Source organism: Mobula hypostoma, chromosome 6 (genome assembly GCF_963921235.1).
Source record: "Mobula hypostoma chromosome 6, sMobHyp1.1, whole genome shotgun sequence".
NCBI lineage: Eukaryota > Metazoa > Chordata > Chondrichthyes > Myliobatiformes > Myliobatidae > Mobula > Mobula hypostoma.
In genome coordinates this window covers 99,279,501-99,304,160 of record NC_086102.1, presented here as the reverse complement: position 1 = coordinate 99,304,160, position 24,660 = coordinate 99,279,501, and the positions used below count along the sequence as shown (strand labels likewise).

The following is a 24,660-nucleotide window of genomic DNA, read 5'->3' as shown; positions in this document are numbered from 1 at the left end:
GTCCTGACAGAAGGATTTTAAATGTCATTAGAAATGGGGATGGTGCCAGAGGATTGGCGTATTGCTCATGTTGTTCCATTGTTTAAAAAGGGTTTCTAAGAGTAAACCTAGCAATTATCGGCCTGTAAGTTTGACGTCAGCAGTGGGTAAATTAATGGAAAGTATTCTTAGAGATGGTATACATAATTATCTGGATTGATAGGGTCTGATTAGGAACAGTCAACATGGATTTGTGCGTGGAAGGTCATGTTGAATTTTTTTGAAGAGGTTACTAGGAAAGTTGACGAGGGTAAAGCAGTGGATGTTGTCTATATGGCCTTTGACAAGGTTCCACACGGAAGGTTAGTTAGGAAGATGGAATCGTTGGGTATTAATATTGAAGCAGTAAAATGGATTCAACAGTGGATGGATGGGAGATGCCAGAGTAGTGGTGGATACCTGTTTGTCAGGTTGGAGGCCAGTGACTAGTGGTGTGACTCAGGGATCTGTACTGGGTCCAATGTTGTTTGTCATATATATTAATGATCTGGATGATGGGGTGGTAAATTGGATTAGTAAGTATGCAGATGATACTAAGATAGGTGGCGTTGTGGATAATGAAGTAGGCTTTCAAAGCATGCAGAGAGATTTAGACCAGCTAGAAGAGTGGGCTGAAAGATGGCAAATGGAGTTTAATGCTGAGGTGTGAGGTGCTACATTTTGGTAGGACTAATCAAAATAGGACATACATGGTAAATGGTAGGGCACTGAAGAATGCAGTAGAATAGAGGGATCTAGGAATAATGGTGCATAGTTCCCTGAAGGTGGAATCTCATGTGGATAGGGTGGTGAAGAAAGCTTTTGGTATGCTGGCCTTTATTAATCAGAGCATTGAGGAAAAGGAGTTGGGATGTAAAGTTAAAATTGTACAAGGCATTGGTAAGGTCAAACTTGGAGTATTGTGTACAGTTCTGGTCACCGAATTATAGGAAACATGTCAACATAATAGAGAGTACAGAGAAGATTTACTAGAATGTTAACAACAGGAATTCTGAAGATGCTGGAAATTCAAGCAACACACATCAAAGTTGCTGGTGAACGCAGCAGGCCAGGCAGCATCTCTAGGAAGAGGTACAGTCGACGTTTCAGGCCGAGACCCTTTGTCAGGACTAACTGAAGGAAGAGTTAGCAAAAGATTTGAAAGTGGGAGGGGGAGGGGGAGATCCAAAATGATAGGAGGGGGAGGGATGGAGCCAAGAGCTGTACAGGTGATTGGCAAAGGGGATATGAGAGGATCATGGGACAGGAGGTCCGGGGAGAAAGACAAGGGGGGGAGTGGGGGGGGGGGAACCCAGAGGATGGGCAAGGGGTATAGTCAGAGGGACAGAGGGAGAAAAAGGAGAGAGAGAGAAAGGATGTGTGTATAAAAATAAATAACGGATGGGGTACAAGGGGGAGGTGGGGCATTAGCGGAAGTTGGAGAAGTCGATGTTCATGCCATCAGGTTGGCGGCTACCCAGACGGAATACAAGGTGTTGTTCCTCCAACCTGAGTGTGGCTTCATCTTTACAGTAGAGGAGCCCGTGGATAGACATGTCAGAATGGGAATGGGATGTGGAATTAAAATGTGTGGCCACTATCTGCGTCCGGTGCTCCCGAAGTGGCCTTCTATATATTGGCGAGACCCGACGCAGACTGGGAGACCGCTTTGCTGAACACCTACACTCTGTCCGCCAGAGAAAGCAGGATCTCTCAGTGGCCACACATTTTAATTCCACATCCCATTCCCATTCTGACATGTCTATCCACAGCTACCTCTACTGTAAAGATGAAGCCACACTCAGGTTGGAGGAACAACACCTTATATTCTGTCTGGGTAGTCTCCAACCTGATGGCATGAACATCGACTTCTCCAACTTCCGCTAATGCCCCACCTCCCCCTCGTACCCCATCCGTTATTTATTTTTATACACACATTCTTTCTCTCACTCTCCTTTTTCTCCCTCTGTCCCTCTGACTATATCCCTTGCCCATCCTCTGGGTTCCCCCCCCCCACCCCCGTCTTTCTCCCCGGACCTCCTGTCCCATGATCCTCTCATATCCCCTTTACCAATCATCTGTCCAGTTCTTGGCTCCATCCCTCCCCCTCCTATCATTTTGGATCTCCCCCTCCCCCTCCCACTTTCAAATCTCTTACTAACTCTTTCTTCAGTTAGTCCTGACAAAGGGTCCTGGCCCGAAACGTCGACTGTACCTCTTCCTAGAGATGCTGCCTGGCCTGCTGCGTTCACCAGCAACTTTGATGTGTGTTGCTTACTAGAATGTTACCTGGGTTTCAGCACCCAAGTTACAGAGAAAGGTTGAACAAGTTGTGTCTTTATTCTTTGGAGCATAGAAGGTTGAGGGGGAACTTGATAGAGGTATTTAAAATTATGAGGGGGATAGATAGAGTTGACATGGATAGGCTTTTTCCATTGAAAGTGGGGGGAGATTCAAACAAGAGGACATGAGTTGAGAGTTGGGGGCAAAAGTTTAGGGGTAACGCGAGGGGGAACTTTTTTACTCAGAGTAGTAGCTGTGTGGAACGAGCTTCCAGTAGAAGTGGTAGAGGTAGGCTCGATATTGTCATTTAAAGTAAAATTGGATAGCTATATGGACAGGAAAGGAATGAAGGGTTATGGGCTGAGTGCAGGTCAGTAGGACTAGGTGAGAGCGTTCGGCACTGACTAGAAGGGCCGAGATGGCCTATTTCCATGCTGTAATTGTTATATGGTTCAAAGTAAAAGGGGAAAGATTTTAAAGGAACCCGAGGGTGGTGTGTATATGGAACAAGCACCTTTTAGGCAAGTACCAAACACCTTTTAGAGAAATTTGGACAGAAAAAGTTTACTAGAATTGTTGGAGCGATTTCTCAGCTCAGTACATAATTAACATAATTAATAGTCAATTAACATAACTGACTTCAGCCACCAGCCTTCAGATTTGAATATGCATTGTCAATATAATTTAAAATGCAGCTCTGAACAATAAATTCCTCAAAGCCTTGAATCATGAACCAAACAATGCTGATTAAAATTCATTTAGATGTCTGTGGACCGGGCGAAAATCGAGAGGTGTGAAATTGTGGATACATTGTAAATGGAATTGCCCTTTAATGTTTAGCACAAAAAATATCAAGTAGCATGGACCAGCCACACCTTCCACTTGAAAGCGTCTCCATATGATTAGATTAGATTATGAAGACACGCAGTCCTCTTTTATTGTCATTTAGTAATGCATGCATTAAGAAATGATACAATGTTCCTCCAGAATGATATCACAGAAACACAAGACAAATCAAGACTGAAAAACTGACAAAAACCACATAATTATAACATATCGTTACAACAGTGCAAAGCAATACTATAATTTGATAAAGAACAGACCATAGGCACGGTAAAAAAAAGTCTCAAAGTCTCTCGAAACTCATCTCACGCAGACGGTAGAAGGAAGGAAAAAAAAACTCTCCCTACCATGAGCTTCCAGCGCCGCAAACTTGCAGCACCCTGGAAGCACCCAACCACAGCCGACTCTTGAGTCCGTCCGAAAACTTTGAGCCTCCGACCAGCCCCCTGACACCGAGCACCATCTCTGCCGAGCGTTTCGACCCCGGCTCCGGCAACAGGCAATAGGCAAAGCCGAGGATTTGGGGCCTTCCCCTCCGGAGATTCTCAATTGCACAGTAGCAGCGGCAGCGAAGCGGGTATTTCAGAAGTTTCTCCAGATGTTCCTCCATGCTTCTCATGCCTGTCTCCATCAAATCAGGATTGTGCACGGCCCCTACTTAACAAATACGATATCAATTCGGAGTGGCCGCGCGTGCGTCACGCCATCTTCTCCTCCCCTCCTTGATGCCTGCTGTATCTTGTTTTGACAAATAAAGCGGGTGCTCCATAACTATCAGTACTTTTCTCCGGTGACTTCATTCACACAACATTTGGTGTCAAGAACGGGATAACTGCTTGCAACACATCATGTGGCCAGCGATCAACAGTCTAAGGGATGAGCATTTTTAAAATTACTACTCACATTTGGATCTGTTCGGGTCGGTGGTACACAGGAACACAAGGTATCACGAACATGGACAGCTGAACTGGTACATATAAAAATAGTGTGTGCACGTCTGTGTGTGTTTACGTAGGAGATGAAACATTGTGTGTGTAATTTGGTGAGGCAGAGCTACCAGTTGCGAAAGTTGGTTATTGAAGGTTCGAGATGCCAATGGGGGCATGTATACTCATTCCGGGGGCTGCATTTTAGCATACACGTTTTCTGAGTGTGATGCAAAGGAACACAGCAGGCATCATGGGTATAGGCACACGAAACACAGAGCATGTACTCCACAATCTGCCACTTTTAAGCATTCACTATTTAACTGCTACCTTTCATTTATATTTTGCATAATGTGGGAATTAGTGTGGAGATATTTCACCGAGAGGCTTTACCCAGATATATCTGACAGGATAGCCGCTACTGAAGTCAGGCAATGTCAGATCACGAATCCTGATGATCCGAGCCAGCCCTTGACTCAGATTATGACTATTCATAAGTCCTTCACCCCCAGGGAGAAACAGAGCATTTTGTCAGAGTCGCCCCCACTTAAAATTATATGTGGGAATTTAGAATTCTGGCACAAGCTCAAGGAAATGGTTGAAATTCACCAGATGCAGCCTAATGATATACATGAGTCAGTAAAAGTGAAGTGCTCAAGGAATATGTGGGACAGTATGGGCCAGGGGGTGCGGGATGGTACCTGAGCAACTACCGGGAATGTCAGCAATGGAGAAAAACATCGCCTTTTTAAGGGGGAAGTAAGGCAGCGACCAGGAGAGGTGAGAGTAACTGGGGAACAATAATGGCAATTATTATGGGGTAATGTATCACAAAAGGCAGAGCATTATCACGACCCTCCAGCAGGGCTGGTGGTGGCCAGGGTTGGGAGGGGATGTTGAGAAATTCTGCTGCCATTGTATCATTTATGCCCAGCAAAACTCTGGTAAGGACATAAAAATACAGCTGGCAAACCAGCCATATTCGAGGGGACCCTGGGAAAACATCAAGATGGACTCACGGGCCTCTTGCCAAAGAGCGGGGGGAAAGCTACCATCTCGAAATTATGGACCATTGCACCTGGAAGGTAGAAGCTTTCCCAACAAGGGATTGCACCATCAGCACAGCTGCACAGATTCTAGTTCAGGAAATCCTCCCAAGGTGGGGAGCCCCAGTCCAGGTGGACCTGGATCAGGGAGCACATTTCACAGGGAAAGTGATGAAGGAAATATGCTGACAGTTAGGAATTTGACAACGGTTCCATGTACCTTACCGCTCTCAAGAGTTCAGGAATGGTAGAAAGATGAACCGAACAATCAAGAATGTCTTAGCCAATACTATAATAGAGACGGGAAAAACATAGGTTGATATAATACAAGGAATCCTGATGAGATTGCAAGCAACCCCAAACCACACACAGGTTCTCAGCCCCTACGAATTATTGATAGGGCGAGCATGGGGTAGCTACAGGTTGTGATGGGACTGGGACTTACAAGGCTAGAATAACACAGTATGTGACAGACCTTTGAAACCAACTTAAAGTGTTGAATGACTGGGAAAAACAACAGCAGCACATTGCTGATCAGAGAGAGATGGAGAGAAAGGAGATAGTCCTCCCACAGCAGGGTGACCAAGTCATGGTGAGGATGCTGCCTGAAGGGACAGGGTTTGATCCCAGATGGATAGGACCACAGATAGTACTTTTAATAAGTGTGACATGTGGCTATGTGCAGACTTGGCGAGGCAGCCAGTGGAAACGGTGGACTCGGGTTAAACTGCGGGACTCACCTTCTTGTTGCTCCCACAGGGTGAGGGATCAAGTGTACCCAGTAACTGTGTAATTACAGAGAACCTAAGAGATGAACACCAGCCAGCCACATCAGAAATGACCACAGTTGATGGAAACGTACCCACAGCAAACGCAAAGGCAGAAGACACCAAGAGCGTGAATAGGATGCTAAAGTGTGATGGGAACAGTACTCTGTAATGAAAGCTGAAGGTAACTGATTAATTGAATAGCACAGAAAAGTAATTAGGGGAAATTCCGAGGTAGGGTATTTTTGCTGTCCTATTTCAGTAGATCCTCCTTAAGGATTGCCTCTCCTGGTACAAATTTATTTTTATCCAAGAGTGTCAAAAAAAAAGGTACTGTTAAGTAATTTCTGGGTCTAGCACATGCAGCAATTAACATAACTGACTTTGGTCACTCGCCTTCAGATTTGAATATGCATTGTCGATTAAATTTAAAATGCAGCTCAGAACAGTAAGTTCTTAAATGCTTTGAATGGACGTACCAGACAATGCTGATTAAAATTAATTTAGATGTCTGTGGTCTGGGTGTGAATCAGGAGGTGTGAAGTTTGTGTGCAGTCTCAAAGAAAGCACTGTAGACACATTATAAATATGGAATTATCCTCTGATGTTCAGCACATAAAATATCAAGTAGCGTGGGCCAGTCACACCTTTTAGACCAAAAGCAACTCCATATGATGCCTGCTGTATCGAGTTTTGTCAGATAAAGCGCCTGCTTCATATCTACCAATACTTTTCTCCGGTGTCTTCACTATCGTCAGAACAGAGTACATGACAAATACAAGTAAATGGGGCTGGTTTAGATGAGCACCTTGGTCGGCACATGTATTACTCTATAGCTGCTGCAACTATTCTGTACACATGGGTACACAAAAATTAGAGAAACATTTGAAAACAATTAGGGTTATTCACCTGCATATAGCAATATTTGGACACGTTCCCTTATGGATTCATTGCTATTACTGGAGGCAGTAAGCAGTGGCGTAGTACCATTGGGTGCTGGAACTACAAATGGGCCCACCAAAAACGCACAAGCCCCTCCAAAGTAGTTGAATAGCGAGGCAACGGCAGTGGCTGTAGCCCTCTCATCTGGTGCAAACCAGGTTGTTGAAAGAAATGGAGGAGCATTCACAACAACAGGACCAGCTAATCCATTCAGCAGCTGTCCTGTATGGATCAACCTAGAAACAGAATACACAAATTACAATGGAAATACTATATATGCCAATGTCTACTGTACAGTATGCACAACTAGTTATTTTCAATATAAAATTAATTTCAATTCACTTTCAAAATTGTGTACAAATGAGCAAAGGCAACTTCACAACCTCTGCAGAATTCTGCAAATCCACAAGGTCTAAAAGGGACAAACTATTAAATATGTCTAGAATTTTTATTCAAACTCTTGATCTTTGTATAGTCAAAGGCAAGTCCAATAAAGAAAAGGTGTATTAGAGTAATACAGTTTATTTGTTGGAACAACCCCTATATTGCTATCAAGCCAAATAATTGATATAAAATTTTTGGAAACACATTGTTTTGCACAATGTCAAAAACAGTTTTAAGATGTTTCAGTCATTCTTGGTTGGCAAGAACACTAGTAACTTTATCATTCCCAGAAAAATGGCAACTTAGTAATGCTCTTGTAACCCTCTCACTGGGCTTGTATACAAACCTGGCTCCATTAGCTAACCCTGAATTCCCTTCCCACAGCACTCCACTGGAGATCGATAGAGCACATAGGATGTTTTCCAACAACACCTCAAGGCCGCAGACCATGGTTTTCAGGCTTCTACTGTACACCAACCGGCAGGCTATCCTGGAGGGTGCAAGGAAAGCCAAAGATACTCTCCCGGATGGCACCCAGCTACAGTTCTTCACTGGCTACAGCCTTGGCACGATGCAGGAATGGCAGGGGTACAAGGAGATCCATGCTAAGCTTCGACAGAAGGGGATCAACTCATTCCTCATATACCCAGCGATTTTGAGAGTGAATATCAAGGGCATGAAGATGTCGTTTAAATCGGCAGAGGAAGCGAAAGAAGCTCTGAATCCATTGGTGCTGGGAGGTATGGAAGAAGACCCTGGGCAAAGTCCACACGCCCCATGGGAGGAGATGGAACCGCATTAAGAGCTCAGACCAGCCTGTATGTACAATCTAACAGGCACAGGCAAGTTAACGCCCTAGGTGTGAAGTTTTCTGGTTATTCTTTTATTGGAAAGTCATTTGTTGCACTTTTGTATTTAGTTAATTAAGCAGCCAATTTGTCTCTGAGTATTGCAAGTCAGAGTTTTAAGGTAATGGCTCAGTTAATTGTTAGTACAAGGATAACATGGTAAGGTGATACAAGTCCACCTAGACTTATACTTTTTATCTTTTATTTTCTAAGGTGATATTCAATATACCCAAATGTCATACTTCATCAAGAATGAAGCTGAAAAACAGCAGTTTGTTCTGATTCTGAATAACTTTAGTTGTACATGTTCATTTCAGGTTATGTCTCCAATAGACTTGTTTTTGTTCCTGTGCGCCCGATAAGACGTCACTGGTGCCATCGCTAAGTGACGGTTTACTAAAGCAACAGTTTCTCGCAAGAGAGCTGTCAGGGTCTTGATTATGTGGTATATTATATTTGAGACGGAAATAGTTTTAATTATATAAGGTAACGGGTTTGTCCAGGTTTTTTTTCTTTGTCTCTTTGATATGATTGTCTACGAGAACTGCTTTGCCTTTCTACTTTGTTGGTGCTAGAGGGGGGTGGTTATTGTTCAGTGTCTGACATTGCTAAGTGACACTCATAGATGTTACAAAGTAAAGAGTTGAATGTGAGGGGTGATGGGCGGGTGGGAAGAGGGTAACTCAGGGCTCCACCACCAACTTACAACAACAAATTCAGGGGAAGATGAGCAACACAGATAAATTAGAAAATCTTACTATTGTATAAAATAGGAATGCTTTGTCCGTGTATGCACTACTATTCAGTTGGTTGGTGGAGCGGACAGGGATGGGGGGAGAGAGGACGGTGATGAAGGTTGGGGGGTGGTTGGGATAAACAGTCAAAATGTAATTGGCAACTGGTTGTATTGAATGTAATTTGTTGGTGTTGCAATAAAAAAATTGTATCATTCCCAACACAGACCCCTATGGAATACCACCATTCACCGGCAGCCAACCAGAAAAGGCTCCCTTTATTCCCTCTCTTTGCCCCTTGCCAGTTAGCCACTGATTTATCCATGATAGAATCTTTCCTGTAACACCATGGGCTTGTAGCTTGTTAAGCCGCCTCATGTGTGGCACCTTGTTGAAGGCCCTCTGAAAATCCAAGTACACAACATCAACTGGTTCTCCTTTGTCTATCCTACTTGTTATTTCTTCAAAGAATTCCAACAGATTTGTCAGGCAAGATCTTCCTTTGAGAAAACCATGTTGACTACAGCCTATTTTATCATGTACCTCCAAGTACCCTGAGACCTCATCCTTAACAATCAACTCCAAGATCTTCCAAACACTTGAGGACAGACTAACTGCCCTATTTTCCCTTTCTTTTACCTCTCTCTCTTCTTGAAGAATGGAGTGACATTTGCAATTTTCCAGTCGTCCACAGTGATTCTTGAAAGATCATTATGAATGCCTCCACATTCTCTTCAGCCACCAATTTCAGAACTCTGGGGTGTATCCCTAACTGTACTCAAGAACACAGAGGTAAAGACACTTAGAGCTGCTGCAGTGCATCTAATAACCATCCTCTGCAGTGTATTTGAAATGGGAGCTCCAGGATCCAGACTTAGCAACAATGAACAAGGTTCACCCGATACATTAACCTCAGAAATTATGTTCCTTAGATGTTGAACAGATCTTATTGTCAAATGCACTACAGTCAGTATTTTCTAGATACTCCCAAGTGGTTACCACAGAAGCATGTGCAAGGTAGTTAACTTCAATTCAATAAAAAAAACTCTTAGGACAAAGTAACTGATAGAATCATTAGACAAGCCATAAAATAAATCATGTTTGTACTAAAGAACTGTATAATTTTGAAAGGATATAATTTAGTACTAAAACTTTTAATGAATGTCAAAAAGAATAACACAATTATAGTTTTGCTTTATACTACAAACTTGCTTTCTCTATATACTTACATATATTCATTCAGATTAAATATTAACCAAAACTTTTGTGTGTACTCAGGTTGGTGAAGATAAAAGGAATATTATTGCTTTTGTTTAAAATTAAGGTCAAAAAAATTACACAAAGCAAATATCAAGCTACAGTGATTTTAATATACAGATTTTATCATTCTTGTTCTACTGTTTGGAACTATAATTAGGTTTCAAAATCATTTAGTTAAAATATGAACTCTTGGCACTCAGCTAAAAGGTTTGCTTGTTCTGCTGTATTTGTTAAAAGTCAAATTTGAGAAGAAATAGAAAAACATGTTTTGCATTCCAATTAATTTCAAATCCCATTTTGTTAACTTGTATCTCTTGGAAATGACTAAACAATTTTGCTTTCATCTTGTGATGTTAACTTTGAAGACTGCAACTTCCAAGCCACAGAACTCCAGTGCAAATGCTGCTATTGCATTGCATTATAGTATTTCACAGCATTATGTGATTATAGGTGCATTCTAATTTGTCATAGTTAGTTACAGAATGCTAACAAATTATCTCACTTTAAACAATTAGCCACTAGAGCATCAACTCACCATCTTTTGATTAATTGATTATTCATGGGAATACATCTCAGCAAGGTACCAAGCACCATTAGCAAGGCAGTGAGAACCACAGTTAGCCTCAGGCCTGTGGAGAAAGCAAAAGTTAAAATCAAATACGATACCACAACAAAAACCATTGAAAAATAGAGCACACTTGCATAGTATCAGCAGAAGGAACTTTCAAATAAAGTACCGTATCGCCATTTTCCCACACACTCTCTCAATGGTCATAACAAATAAGATGGTGATGGACAAGCTATTAGATGTCATTTGATTATTACTTCATTTTATAAATGGAGAAATACAATTCTAACTCACTCTTTTTAGATATTACTTTGTATTGTACCAATAAACATGGTAACTTAAAATGTGAACTTGAGTACCAAAGAATCAGAAGGCATTATAGTGCACATTTTCTGGGTGAATTAGATATGGACCGTTAGCATTTTTGAATGGCCTGTTACCAGATTGTCTCAGTTTTACGGTACCAGGAAGTTTCAGAGCATGTGATAAGGAATGAATGAGCACTGAGCAAAGTACCACAAGAGCAGCTTGGAAATTATATCTGCAGTGCCTAGCGTTCCACTTCCCCACACCTTCATGTCCATTTCTTCTCTTAACTGCTCAGAGAAGTCAATATATAAAGAAAGTGGGAGGAACTCGACATAAAGAAATAGTGGATGGTTCAACATTTACTAATTGATTTCAAGTGAAAGGGATCACCAGATTTGGAACCGGTATAGATAAACCATGCTTCATGATTATAAAGCAGTGCCCATGCCAACCTTGCACATTTTGCATCCAGATGTCACCAGCTGCTACCGATCAGCTGACTGGAATCAACAGGCTGCCATTACCCTGAGCAGGTGTCACTAAATCATCCAAGTCTAGAATTCTTAATGGAAAAGTGGGCGCCTGCAGTGGCTGAGGCCGTCAGCAGCCAAGTCCATCCTGGGAAATAATTCAACAGGTCACTTGGGTGGAGAAGGTGGAAAACAGAAGATCCACAAGCTGTGCAGACACCCAGAGGCAGGAAAAGAAAATTGACAGAGCCATGGAGATCGTTGTTATAAATCAAGCTTCAAGGTCTTAACCATAAGTTCGACAGTCTTGCATAAACCTTCAAGGTCAAGCATATGCACTTCCATCATTTTTAAATAATAAAGCAGGATATTTTGGCAGGTTTGCAAGCACTTTTTTGTCACATACTGCTTTAACAATCCAGCTGATATCTCAGTCAAATTTACATGAGTAGGGAAAGGAAAACTGGAAGTCCAACTCAGTAATTTCATCATAAAATGTTAAATTCTGGGACAGACCAATATGAAAATGGTTATTTGAAAAGAAAAGGGGCAGGCGGCATCCATCGTTCAGGACCTCAGCAGGGAGGAAGTACAGGAGCCTTTACAGACTCACTCAACATTTTAGGAATAGCTTTTTCCCCCCACCACCATTAGACGTATGAATGGACAATGAACTAGCCCATAAACACTATATCACTATTATTGCTTTCTTTTTGTACTATTTTTAAATACTTTTCCTGAATCATCATCAGATTTAATATCACTGACATGTGAAATCTGTTGTTCACATCAAATAGATAGGTAAACTACAAATTACACCCACACACATATCTACACAAACACCCCATACACCCACCACACCAGGAGGCTCCACACAACCACCAAACTGTAGAGAGTGGGTCCTGGAGCAGACGACTGTGCTCTTGTGGCCCAAACTCCAGAGGATCTTCAGACTGTCCTTGCTGTGCCAGTGAGAGCGTACAGCAGGATGGGTCAATACCAAGACATAAGTGCCTTGCCAATGGAGTACCAGTGTCCCACCCACTCTACCTTCCTTTACTGTTGGTGATGAAAAGCTGTCAGTAGTGCCATCTTTCAAATATCTGGGGAGCATTCTCTCTGAGGATAGCGGCATTGACAACAACATAGAGAGCCGCATTAAACAGGCGTCAGCTGCCTTTGGGAGACTTCAGTGTACAGTCTTTCAGAACAGGAGCCTTCGTCCCTCCATGAAGGTCACTGTATACCAAGCAGTCTGTGTCACCACCCTTCTTTACAGCTGTGAAGCTTAGGTAACCTACAGCCATCATATCAAGTCCTTGGAGCACTTCCACATAAGCTGCCTCCAGCGCATCCTGGGAATTACCTGGCGTGAGCGGGTGCCTCACACTGAAATACTTGTAAAGACCAACTGCAGAAGTATTGAGGCCACGATCACCCAGCATCAGTTGCAGTGGCTGGGGCACGTGATAAGGATGCCCCCCATGTCGGCTACCCCGCAGAGTGTTATACAGCCAGCTACATCATGGTCGACACTCAGCTGGAGGGTCGAAGAAGCACAATAAGGATCAGATGAAGAATGCTTTAAGGAAGTGCAAGATCAGACCCGAGGATCTGGAGGATGTTGCTGCTGACCGTACCACTTGGGACAGCTGTATAGGGATGGGGTTCGTATTCTGGAGATGGAAAGAACAACCAGAAGAGAGCCAGGAGGAATGCAGCCATGGTTGCCACCACTACTACCACCACATATACATGTCCCACCTGCAATAGAGCTCATGGGTCCAGGATAGGACTGTATAGTCATCAAAGATCTCACCGTTAAAGGAGTGGACGTCGTCATCGGATTTCGATGGACAACAGGGTGGTGGTGGCGGCGGGGGCGGGGTGTGCATGTGTGTATGTGTGTATATATATCAAAAAACTCTTAAAGAACAAAAATAAATTGAGAGAACAGCCAGGATTCAATTTGTTTATTTGAGACACAATGCTTAACTGGGGCAGGAGATGGTCAGTCATAGATACATAAAAATCTACAGTACAGATAGAGTATCTTCAGCCCAAAAGTCTGTGCCGAACCATTTAAACTGTCTAATCACATCAAGATGCACCTGAACAATATCCTTCCCATTCATGTATCAATCCAAACTTCTCTTGAAATTGAAATCACATACAATTCTTGCACTGGCAGCTCATTCCACACCCTCATCCAGTTTCCCCTTGTGTTCCCCTTAAATATTTCACCTTCCATCCTTAACCCATGACCTCTTCTTGTAGTCTCACCCAACATCAATGGAAAAAGCCTGCTTGTGTTTACCCTATCTATACTGCTCATAATTTTGTACCTCTCAAATCTCCCCTTAATCTTCTATGTTCCAGGGAATAAAGTTCTAACTATGCAATCTTTCCTCATAAATCAGGTCTTCCAGTCCCTGCAACATCCTTGTAAATTTTCTCTGTATTCTTTCAACCTTATTTACATCTTTCCTGTAGATAAGTGGCCAAAACTGCACCCAAACTCCAAATTAGGATTCACCAATGTCTTATACAACTTCAATATAACATCCCAACTCCTGTATTCGATACTTTGATCTATGAAGGCCAATGGGCCTGTAGTGGCCCATGCCAAAACCGCTGAGAGACTAAGCCAGGATACGAGACACTGTATGATGTGCTTCCAAATAATGAATTTCCAAGCCAAAAACGGCATTCCTTTGTTACAAAACCAGCAAAGACAAACAATCCTGTAAGTGGTTTAAAAAAAACTAACAAAACTAAATAAGCGATAGCATTCAAATGAGTGAAGTTAGCAGTCTAGTTGGCATTTCAGTAACATCCCAAATAATGATCAACAAAAATTCATTCTGACTGCCTCCAACTCTCAACGACTAAACTAAAAAACTCACAAAATGAGAATATGTAACTACTCCGCCCCAACCCACGTGATAGATTACCATAATACATGTGCCACAAACTACTGTACAGACAGAAAATAAATACATGACACTTACTTCCCAGCCCCTTAAATATTACATGATAAAAATTACAACTACACTTTCGGAAGGGTAAGACGAAGGAACACATACCAATCCTCAGAGAGATCAGAAGTGGAGAGAGTGAGCAGCTTCAAGTTCCTGGGTGTCAAGATCTCTGAGGATCTAACCTGGTCCCAACATACTGATGCAGTTATAAAGAAGGCAAGACAGCAGCTATACTTTATTAGGAGTTTGAAGAGATTTGGTATGTCAATAAATACACTCAAAAACTTCTATAGATGTACAATGGAGAGCATTCTGACAGGCTGCATCACTGTCTGGTATGGGGGATGGGGGTTACTGCACAGGATCGAAAGAAGCTGCAGAGGGTTATAAATTTAGTCAGCTCCATCTTGGGTAAAAAGTATCTAGGACATCTTTAAGGAGTGGTGTCTCAGAAAGGCAGCATCCATTATTAAGGACCTCCAGCACCCAGGGCATGCCCTTTTCTCAGTGTTACCTTCAGGTAGGAGATACAGAAGCCTGAAGACACACACCCAGTGATTCAGGAACAGCTTCTTCCCCTCTGCCATCCGATTCCTAAACAGACATTGAACCCTTGGACACTACCTCACTTTTTAAAAAAATATATAGTATTTCTGTTTTTTTTGCACCATGTTTTAATCTATTCAATATGCGTATACTGTATGAAGTACACCGAATAAGATTTATTTATTATTTTCTTTTTCTTCTATATTATGTATTGCATTGAACTGCTGCTACGAAGTTAACAAATTTCACGTCACGTGCTGGTGATAATAAACCTGATTCTGATACTATTAAAATAGGAGACATGAAAGAAGGAAGAAGCCAGAGAGTGGTGGTGGAGAATTGCTTCTCTGAGTGGAGGCCTGTGACTAGTGGTGTGCCACAGGGATCAGTGCTGGGTTCATTGTTATTTGTCATCTATATCAATGATCTGGATGATAATGTGGTAAATTGGATCAGCAAGTTTGCTGATGATACATAGATTGGAGGTGTAATAGACAGTGAGGAAGGTTTTCAGAGCCTGCAGAGGGACTTGGACCAGCTGGAAAAATGGGCTGAAAAATGGCAGATGGAGTTTAATACTGACAAGTGTGAGGTATTGCACGTTGGAAGGACAAACCAACGTAGAACATACGCATGCGCAGGCGTGTGACGTAGGGCAGTGCAGCGCGGCAGATTTAAAAGGAACAGAGCCTCATAGAGCGGGCAGCGTAGTTTGCGGGCGGCGGAGTGAGCCGGGAGCAGAGTGAAGACTTAAGGGCTTCGGCTCACCGGGCTTAGGCGGAAGCGGGTGAGGCGAGGAAGGTTTGACATTCATTTTCTGTTGCTATTTGAGGAGAGGGGCATTATGACTGTGAGGGCAGTTTGCTGTTCTCGGTGTCGGATGTGGGAGGCCCTGGAGTCTCCAAGCCTCCCGGACGTCTACATCTGCGCCAAGTGCATCGAGATGCAGCTCCTAAGGGACCGCGTTACGGAACTGGAGCTGCAGCTCGATGACCTTCGTCTGGTCAGGGAGAGTGAGGAGGTGATAGAGAGGAGTGGAAGGCAGGTGGTCACGCCGGGGCCACGGGAGGCAGACAAGTGGGTCACGGTTAGGAGGGGGAAGGGGAAAAGGAAGGTGATGGGGAGTACCCCGGCGGCTGTGCCCCTTAACAACAGGTACTCCTGTTTGAGTACTGTTGGGGGGGACAGCTTACCCGGGGGAAGCGACAGTGGCCCTGCCTCCGGCACAGAGTCTGGCCCTGTAGCTCAGAAGGGTAGGGCAAGGAAGAGGAGGGCAGTTGTGATAGGGGACTCGATAGTAAGGGGGTCAGATAGGCGATTCTGTGGACGCAGTCCAGAGACTCGGATGGTAGTTTGCCTCCCTGGTGCCAGGGTCCGGGATATTTCTGATCGTGTCCAAGATATCCTGAAGTGGGAGGGTGAAGAGCCAGAGGTCCTGGTACATATAGGTACCAATGACATAGGTAGGAAAAGGGATGAGGTCCTGAAAGAAGAATATAGGGAGCTAGGAAGGGAGTTGAGAAAAAGGACCGCAAAGGTAGTAATCTCGGGATTACTGCCTGTGCCACGCGACAGTGAGAGTAGGAATGCGATGAGGTGGAGGATAAATGCGTGGCTGAGGGATTGGAGCAGGGGGCAGGGATTCAAGTTTTTGGATCATTGGGACCTCTTTTGGCGCAGGTGTGACCTGTACAAAAAGGACGGGTTACACTTAAATCCTCGGGGGACCAATATCCTGGCAGGGAGATTAGCGGGGGCTACTGAGGTGACTTTAAACTAGAATGGTTGGGGGGTGGGAATCAAATTAAAGCGGCTAGGTGTGAGGAGGTTAGTTCACAACAGAGGGATGGGAACCAGTGCAGAGAGACAGAGGGGTGTAAAGTGAGCGTAGAAGCAAAAAGTACAAAGGGGAAAAGTAAAAGTGGCAGGCCGACAAATCCAGGGCAAGCATTAAAAAGGGCTAAGAGAGTTGTAAAAGAGTGCCTGAAGGCTTTATGTGTCAATGCAAGGAGCATTCGTAATAAGGTGGATGAATTGAAAGTGCAGATTGTTATTAATGATTATGATATAGTTGGGATCACAGAGACATGGCTCCAGGGTGACCAGGGATGGGAGCTCAACGTTCAGGGATATTCAATATTCAGGAGGGATAGACACGAAGGAAGGGGAGGTGGGGTGGCGTTGCTGGTTAAAAAAGAGATTAACGCAATAGAAAGGAAGGACATAAGCCGGGAAGATGTGGAATCGATATGGGTAGAGCTGCGTAACACTAAGGGGCAGAAGACGCTGGTGGGAGTTGTGTACAGGCCACCTAACAGTAGTAGTGAGGTCGGAGATGGTATTAAACAGGAAATTAGAAATGTGTGCAATAAAGGAACAGCAGTTATAATGGGTGACTTCAATCTACATGTAGACTGGGTGAACCAAATTGGTAAAGGTGCTGAGGAAGAGGATTTCTTGGAATGTATGCGGGATGGTTTTTTGAACCAACATGTCGAGGAACCGACTAGAGAGCAGGCTATTCTGGACTGGGTTTTGAGCAATGAGGAAGGGTTAATTAGCGATCTTGTCGTGAGAGGCCCCTTGGGTAAGAGTGACCATAATATGGTGGAATTCTTCATTAACATGGAGAGTGACGTAGTTAATTCAGAAACAAAGGTTCTGAACTTAAAGAGGGGTAACTTTGAAGGTATGAGACATGAATTAGCTAAGCTAGACTGGCAAATGACACTTCAAGGATTGACGGTGGATATGCAATGGCAGGCATTTAAAGGTTGCATGGATGAACTACAACAATTGTTCATCCCAGTTTGGCAAAAGAATAAATCAAGGAAGGTAGTGCACCCGTGGCTGACAAGAGAAATTAGGGATAGTATCAATTCCAAAGAAGTAGCATACAAATTAGCCAGAGAAAGTGGCTCACCTGAGGACTGGGAGAAATTCAGAGTTCAGCAGAGGAGGACAAAGGGCTTAATTAGGAAGGGGAAAAAAGATTATGAGAGAAAACTGGCAGAGAACATAAAAACGGACTGTAAAAGCTTTTATAGATATGTGAAAAGGAAAAGACTGATAAAGACAAATGTAGGTCCCCTGCAAACAGAAACAGGTGAATTGATTATGGGGAGCAAGGACATGGCAGACCAATTGAATAATTACTTTGGTTCTGTCTTCACTAAGGAGGACATAAATAATCTTCCAGAAATAGTAAGGGACAGAGGGTCCAGTGAGATGGAGGAACTGAGCGAAATACATGTTAGTAGGGAAGTGGTGTTAGGTAAATTGAAGGGATTGAAGGCAGATAAATCCCCAGGGCCAGATGGTCTGCATCCCAGAGTGCTTAAGGAAGTGGCCCAAGAAATAGTGGATGCATTAGTGATAATTTTTCAAAACTCGTTAGATTCTGGACTAGTTCCTGAGGATTGGAGGGTGGCTAATGTAACCCCACTTTTTAAAAAAGGAGGGAGAGAGAAACTGGGGAATTATAGGCCGGTTAGCCTAACGTCGGTGGTGGGGAAACTGCTGGAGTCAGTTATCAAGGATGTGATAACAGCACATTTGGAAAGCGGTGAAATGATCGGACAAAGTCAGCATGGATTTGTGAAAGGAAAATCATGTCTGACGAATCTCATAGAATTTTTTGAGGATGTAACTAGTAGAGTGGATAGGGGAGAACCAGTGGATGTGGTATATTTGGATTTTCAAAAGGCTTTTGACAAGGTCCCACATAGGAGATTAGTGTGCAAACTTAAAGCACACGGTATTGGGGGTAAGGTATTGGTGTGGGTGGAGAATTGGTTAGCAGACAGGAAGCAAAGAGTGGGAATAAACGGGACCTTTTCAGAATGGCAGGCGGTGACTAGTGGGGTACCGCAAGGCTCAGTGCTGGGACCCCAGTTGTTTACAATATATATTAATGACTTGGATGAGGGAATTAAATGCAGCATCTCCAAGTTTGCGGATGACACGAAGCTGGGTGGCAGTGTTAGCAGTGAGGAGGATGCTAAGAGGATGCAGGGTGACTTGGATAGGTTGGGTGAGTGGGCAAACTCATGGCAGATGCAATTTAATGTGGATAAATGTGAAGTTATCCACTTTGGTGGCAAAAATAGGAAAACAGATTATTATCTGAATGGTGGCCGATTAGGAAAAGGGGAGGTGCAACGAGACCTGGGTGTCATTATACACCAGTCATTGAAAGTGGGCATGCAGGTACAGCAGGCGGTGAAAAAGGCGAACGGTATGCTGGCATTTATAGCGAGAGGATTCGAGTACAGGAGCAGGGAGGTACTACTGCAGTTGTACAAGGCCTTGGTGAGACCACACCTGGAGTATTGTGTGCAGTTTTGGTCCCCTAATCTGAGGAAAGACATCTTTGCCATAGAGGGAGTACAAAGAAGGTTCACCAGATTGATTCCTGGGATGGCAGGTCTTTCATATGAAGAAAGACTGGATGAACTGGGCTTGTACTCGTTGGAATTTAGAAGATTGAGGGGGGATCTGATTGAAACGTATAAGATCCTAAAGGGATTGGACAGGCTAGATGCAGGAAGATTGTTCCCGATGTTGGGGAGGTCTAGAACGAGGGGTCACAGTTTGAGGATAGAGGGGAAGCCTTTTAGGACCGAGGTTAGGAAAAACTTCTTCACACAGAGAGTGGTGAATCTGTGGAATTCTCTGCCACAGCAAACTGTTGAGGCCAGTTCATTAGCTATGTTTAAAAGGAAGTTAGATATGGCCCTTGTGGCTACAGGGGTCAGGGGGTATGGAGGGAAGGCTGGGTTCTGAGTTGGATGATCAGCCATGATCATAATAAATGGCGGTGCAGGCTCGAAGGGCCGAATGGCCTACTCCTGCACCTATTTTCTATGTTTCTATGTTTCTATACAGGGTTAATGGTAAGGCACTGAGGAGTGCAGTAGAACAGAGGGATCTGGGAATACAGATACAAAATTCCCTAAAAGTGGTGTCACAGGTAGATAGGGTCGTAGAGAGAGCTTTTGGTACATTGGCCTTTATTAATCAAAGTATTGAGTATAAGAGCTGGAATGTTATGATGAGGTTGTATAAGGCATTGGTGAGGCCGAATCTGGAGTATTGTGTTCAGTTTTGGTCACCAAATTACAGGAAGGATATAAATAAGGTTGAAAGAGTGCAGAGAAGGTTTACAAGGATGTTGCCGGGACTTGAGAAACTCAGTTACAGAGAAAGGTTGAATAGGTTAGGACTTTATTCCCTGGAGCGTAGAAGAATGAGGGGAGATTTGATAGAGGTATATAAAATTATGATGGGTATAGATAGAGTGAATGCAAGCAGGCTTTTTCCACTGAGGCAAGGGGAGAAAAAAACCAGAGGACATGGGTTAAGGGTGAGGGGGGAAAAGTTTAAAGGGAACATTAGGAGGGGCTTCTTCACACAGAGAGTGGTGGGAGTATGGAATGAGCTGCCAGACAAGGTGGTAAATGCGAGTTCTTTTTTAACATTTAAGAATAAATTGGACAGATACATGGATGGGAGGTGTATGGAGGGATATGGTCCGTGTGCAGGTCAGTGGGACTAGGCAGAAAATGGTTCGGCACAGCCAAGAAGGGCCAAAGGGCCTGTTTCTGTGCTGTAGTTTCTATGGTTCTATGAAATCTTCAAGACCAAACATCTTAACCTTTATACAAATGTCCTTTCTTCTTCCAGTCAAGTCATGCCAGTCATCTAGGCAAGAAGTTACTTAGCACTGAACCTAGTACAGAGTGATCTTTACACCGCTCCCAGTCGTCAGCAAGTTAAAGTCATGAACCTTCTGCAGCTGCAGCTCCTCAAACCTCTCGTCTCCTGTACAAGACAGATCTTGATAATAGGCCTGCCCAGATGGCTGGTCTTGGGTCTTGATGCACACCTGCTGCACAAATCCTCTTCTGTCTGGGAAGACTTGAATGACTCTTCCCACAATCCATGAGTGGCAGAGCGGCGGACACCCCTGTTGAAATCTGGAGGGAAACAGAGGATGCAGAGGGGGATCACAAAGTCGAGGAAAGAGGACCGGGTCGAGACAACAGAGACTTATGGAGAACAGGAGTTCGGTGGGTAATAAAATGGACGAGTTCACTGCGCTAGCTAGGCGTCAGAGAACATTTCGGGAGTGCAGTGTTATGTGCTTCACCGGAACGGGGCTGCATGAGGACATACCCAATCAAAACTTCTCCATGGACGGCTTCCAGACCGTTCCGGCTGACCGGAAGTGTACTGAGAGCGGTAAGCATAAAGGAGTTGGGTGCTTACTGTTCTGGTTAACAACAGATGGTGCAATCCGGGTCATATTACGATTGAGGAATGTGTTTGTAGACCGGATATTGAACTTTTTACTGTTGGACTTCGGCCACATTCCACTGAGATACAACACTGGGTGGCACGGGAGGTCATTCCTGCCTGTGGCCATCGAACGTGCAGCTCCTCCCGTGAAGGGTCAGACACCCTGAGCCAATAGACTGGTCCTGGACTTATTTTCCATCTGGCATTTTGTTGTTTGATTGTTTGTGGTTTTTGTATTGCTATATTTATGCTCTATTCTTGGTTGGTGTGGCTGTAACGAAATCCAATTTCCCTCAGGATCAATAAAGTATATCTATCTATCTATAAGTACAATGTCTCCTGAGAGGAAACTGTGTTTTATATTAGACCCTTTCTGATATTCCTGTTACTGTGGTAAATACTCCTTGACTCACGGTTTTCAAAACAAGTTTGACATGTACTGGACCTGTTTACATCTATTATCAACATTAATATCTTCCTTTTGGAACTCTCCTGGTGATAAGGATGGTGAGGTCTTAGAAGCAATAGATGGCTGGATTTTATGCTTCCATAAAACCACTGGGATGGGAGGATGCTTTAATAATCAGATGATGGCTGATCATAGCCTCTACTTCACAAAGGACTGTGTGGAAACCTTCTTCATCAAGATTGTGTACCTTCATAGTGTTTCGCACTATGATCAATCTCTTCTATGTTCCTCCATGATGTGAGCCAGCCGGGGGTTTAAACGTCTACTTAATTCCTTTCAAAAGGACATCACTCATCGGTGAAGGATTCCACTTCTCAATGGCTTCTCACAACTCAAGCTCAGCTCCAACAAAGATTGTCATATTACGATAATATGGTTTGTTGTTGCATGAATGAAGTCACTGGAGAAAATTACTGGTAGATTCAAAGCAGCCTCTTTATTCAACAAGGTACAGCCGTCACCATTATGGAGACATTTTCGGTCAAAAGGTCTCACTAGCCCAACAAGGGGCTCAGTATTTTATGTGCCAAACATCAAAGGTCAACTCAATATTTATAATGTATGGACAATGTATGTGAAACTACATACAACCTTCACATCTCCTGATTTGCTCCATACCACAGAATGAATTTTAATCAGCATTATCTCCACTGCGATTCACAGCTTTTAGGAACCCATTGTTCAGAGCTGCACTCCAAATTAAATCTACAATACACTTCCTTGGTATTTTATGTGCTAAAGATAAAAGAACAATAACATATTTACAAAGTATAGACAATGCTTTCTTTGAAACAAACTTCACACCTCCCTCTTCCCGCGCGCACACACCATAGACATCCAAGTGAATTTTAATCAGCATTCACTGGTCTGAAATTCAGCTTTTAGGAACCCATTGTTCAGACCTGCATTCAATTTAAAATCCACAATACATATTGAAATTAGTCAAAGTCATTTGCTAAATGTAAATATCCTAAACTCAAAAATCACTAACACAGTTCACGAACCTGTCCTTGTCTTGCTATAAAGTGTCGAAGTTCATTAATAAAGGAATCTGTGCCTAAAGAAGATGCCAATTCAATGTGAACTGCTCATATAGCTAGACAGGTAAATATGACTCCACACCTCTTCACTGAACACCTCTGCTCTTCACTTCAAAAGGTCTAAAGTAGTCCACTCCTACACGTGTAAACAGATTCACCTGGAGAGACCGTCGGCGTGCTGGAGCTAAAGCAACCGTCAACAAACACCACACACAGACAGGATTCTTCTTATAGCTATACTGGCACTGAGAATCCAGTATTTTTGGACACAATTTGGATAAGACATGGTTACGACCACATTGCCCACCTTTTGATGTACATGCATCAGAATGAGATCTGAGATATGAAGATCCTTTGTCAGTATAATAGGATGTTTAGACTCTTCAGGCATGCCTGCCCTACTAAGCCATCCATCAACTCTCAAGACAGCTTTCAAGTACTGGATTGAGCTTGAAAATATGGCTAGTCCTTTTCACACTTTCTCCCCTTTGCAAACTTTGAAATCTCTCTTTGGCAAAATCAAATGATCTCCATTTCAGCCTTTCTGAGCTCGTCCACAGACAGACAATTTCAGCTGATCTGACCTTTGACCTTCTCCAAAGAATACTCTTGCTGTTCTTCATCCAATTAGAACTGAACAAGAGCAATGTTCACTTGCTTCCTCTTCCAACTAAGAAATAAGAGCAGGTTCGTAAATCTAAGAATCCAGGCCACTGTTTTCCTGAAAAGGGCCCAAAACGAAGTAATGGATTATAAGTGTACCATGTCCATCTCCCCTTTAATCTGAACTGCATTCATTATAACACTCTTCTCGACTTCCAGATCATCTAGCAGAAATTCTCCAGAACAATCAGGATTCACAGGCCATTCGCTTTCAGGCTGAAGATGTGAGGCCCTGACACCCATGTTGTATTCTTCAGGAATGCTTTCACCTTCAACCCTCTAGAGGCCACGTCTGCCGGGTTGCTTGAGTGCTTACGTACCTCCATTAAGACACTTGTGAGACCTTAAAAATTTCTGAAACTTTGTTTACAATGAAGATTCAAAACCTGGAAGTTTCATTCAGAGGTACTATCAGTCCAAAACACAGTTTTGCGCATGTGCAACTCTTTCCTCCACAATGTGTTCCTAAGGCGTGCCACCATAGCATCAAGGGATGGAAACTAACTTCAACAGAATGATAAAAGCACTGTGCACCTAACAGCGTGTGATCCCCAGAGATCCCTCTGTTGAGGAATATTCCATTTGTGAACAGGCATACTTTCCTGTATATGGTTGTTAGGTTTTCACCATCTAAGCCAGCCACTTCCAATCCTGAAACAAAGTATCTACTCATGATCTTCTCTTGACCTATGCAATACATGCACTTTTTCCTTGAGGTTGAGCTTGTTCATGAGGCCTACTCTGGGTCCTTGATTTAGGAAAGCACAAGTAACCACTGTCTTGTTACCCTTCTAAGATTTCACTTGGACTGGAACTATGGGAAGTTTACAATCATGATGACCGATTAGATACCAGGGTGTGACTCACTGTGTGTCTGATTCTTTCATGGCTTATTTTGATTCTGTACCTTTTCGTTAGAGTGAATATAAAGTATGTTGGGATGCTTGCTACTGGACATCTTGCATGAAAGACATTTCCTGCAATCTTGGCTGATGTATCCTGTACACAAACAGTAAGAGCAGACATCATTTTCTTTGAGGAAGGCAACCTTTTCACTATAAGCTGCTTCTCTGGTGGGGGCATAAATCAAACACATATTTACTCTCACTGAATAGACAAACCCTTATAGCTGACAAGACCATCAGTTCCAGGTTCAGTTTTAGCTTTAATTCTCCCAGTGGCCATAGTAGTGGCAAGCAACACACATCAAAGTTGCTGGTGAACGCAGCAGGCCAGGCAGCATCTCTAGGAAGAGGTACAGTC

The 24,660-nt window shown here is 43.3% G+C and overlaps 1 protein-coding gene across 2 annotated transcripts in view; it reads right to left on the bottom strand.

Moving 5' to 3' along the window:
- slc49a4 (solute carrier family 49 member 4) overlaps positions 1 to 24,660 on the bottom strand; it is a 161,255-nt gene that overhangs the window by 72,983 nt on the left and 63,612 nt on the right. For both annotated transcript variants that reach the window (XM_063051323.1, XM_063051324.1), the window contains exons 2-3: positions 10,587 to 10,680; positions 6,793 to 7,061 (exon numbers count right to left, since the gene is read on the bottom strand). In XM_063051323.1, coding sequence (XP_062907393.1) covers positions 6,793 to 7,061; positions 10,587 to 10,680 — 363 coding nt within the window. The remainder of the gene's footprint in view (positions 1 to 6,792; positions 7,062 to 10,586; positions 10,681 to 24,660) is intronic.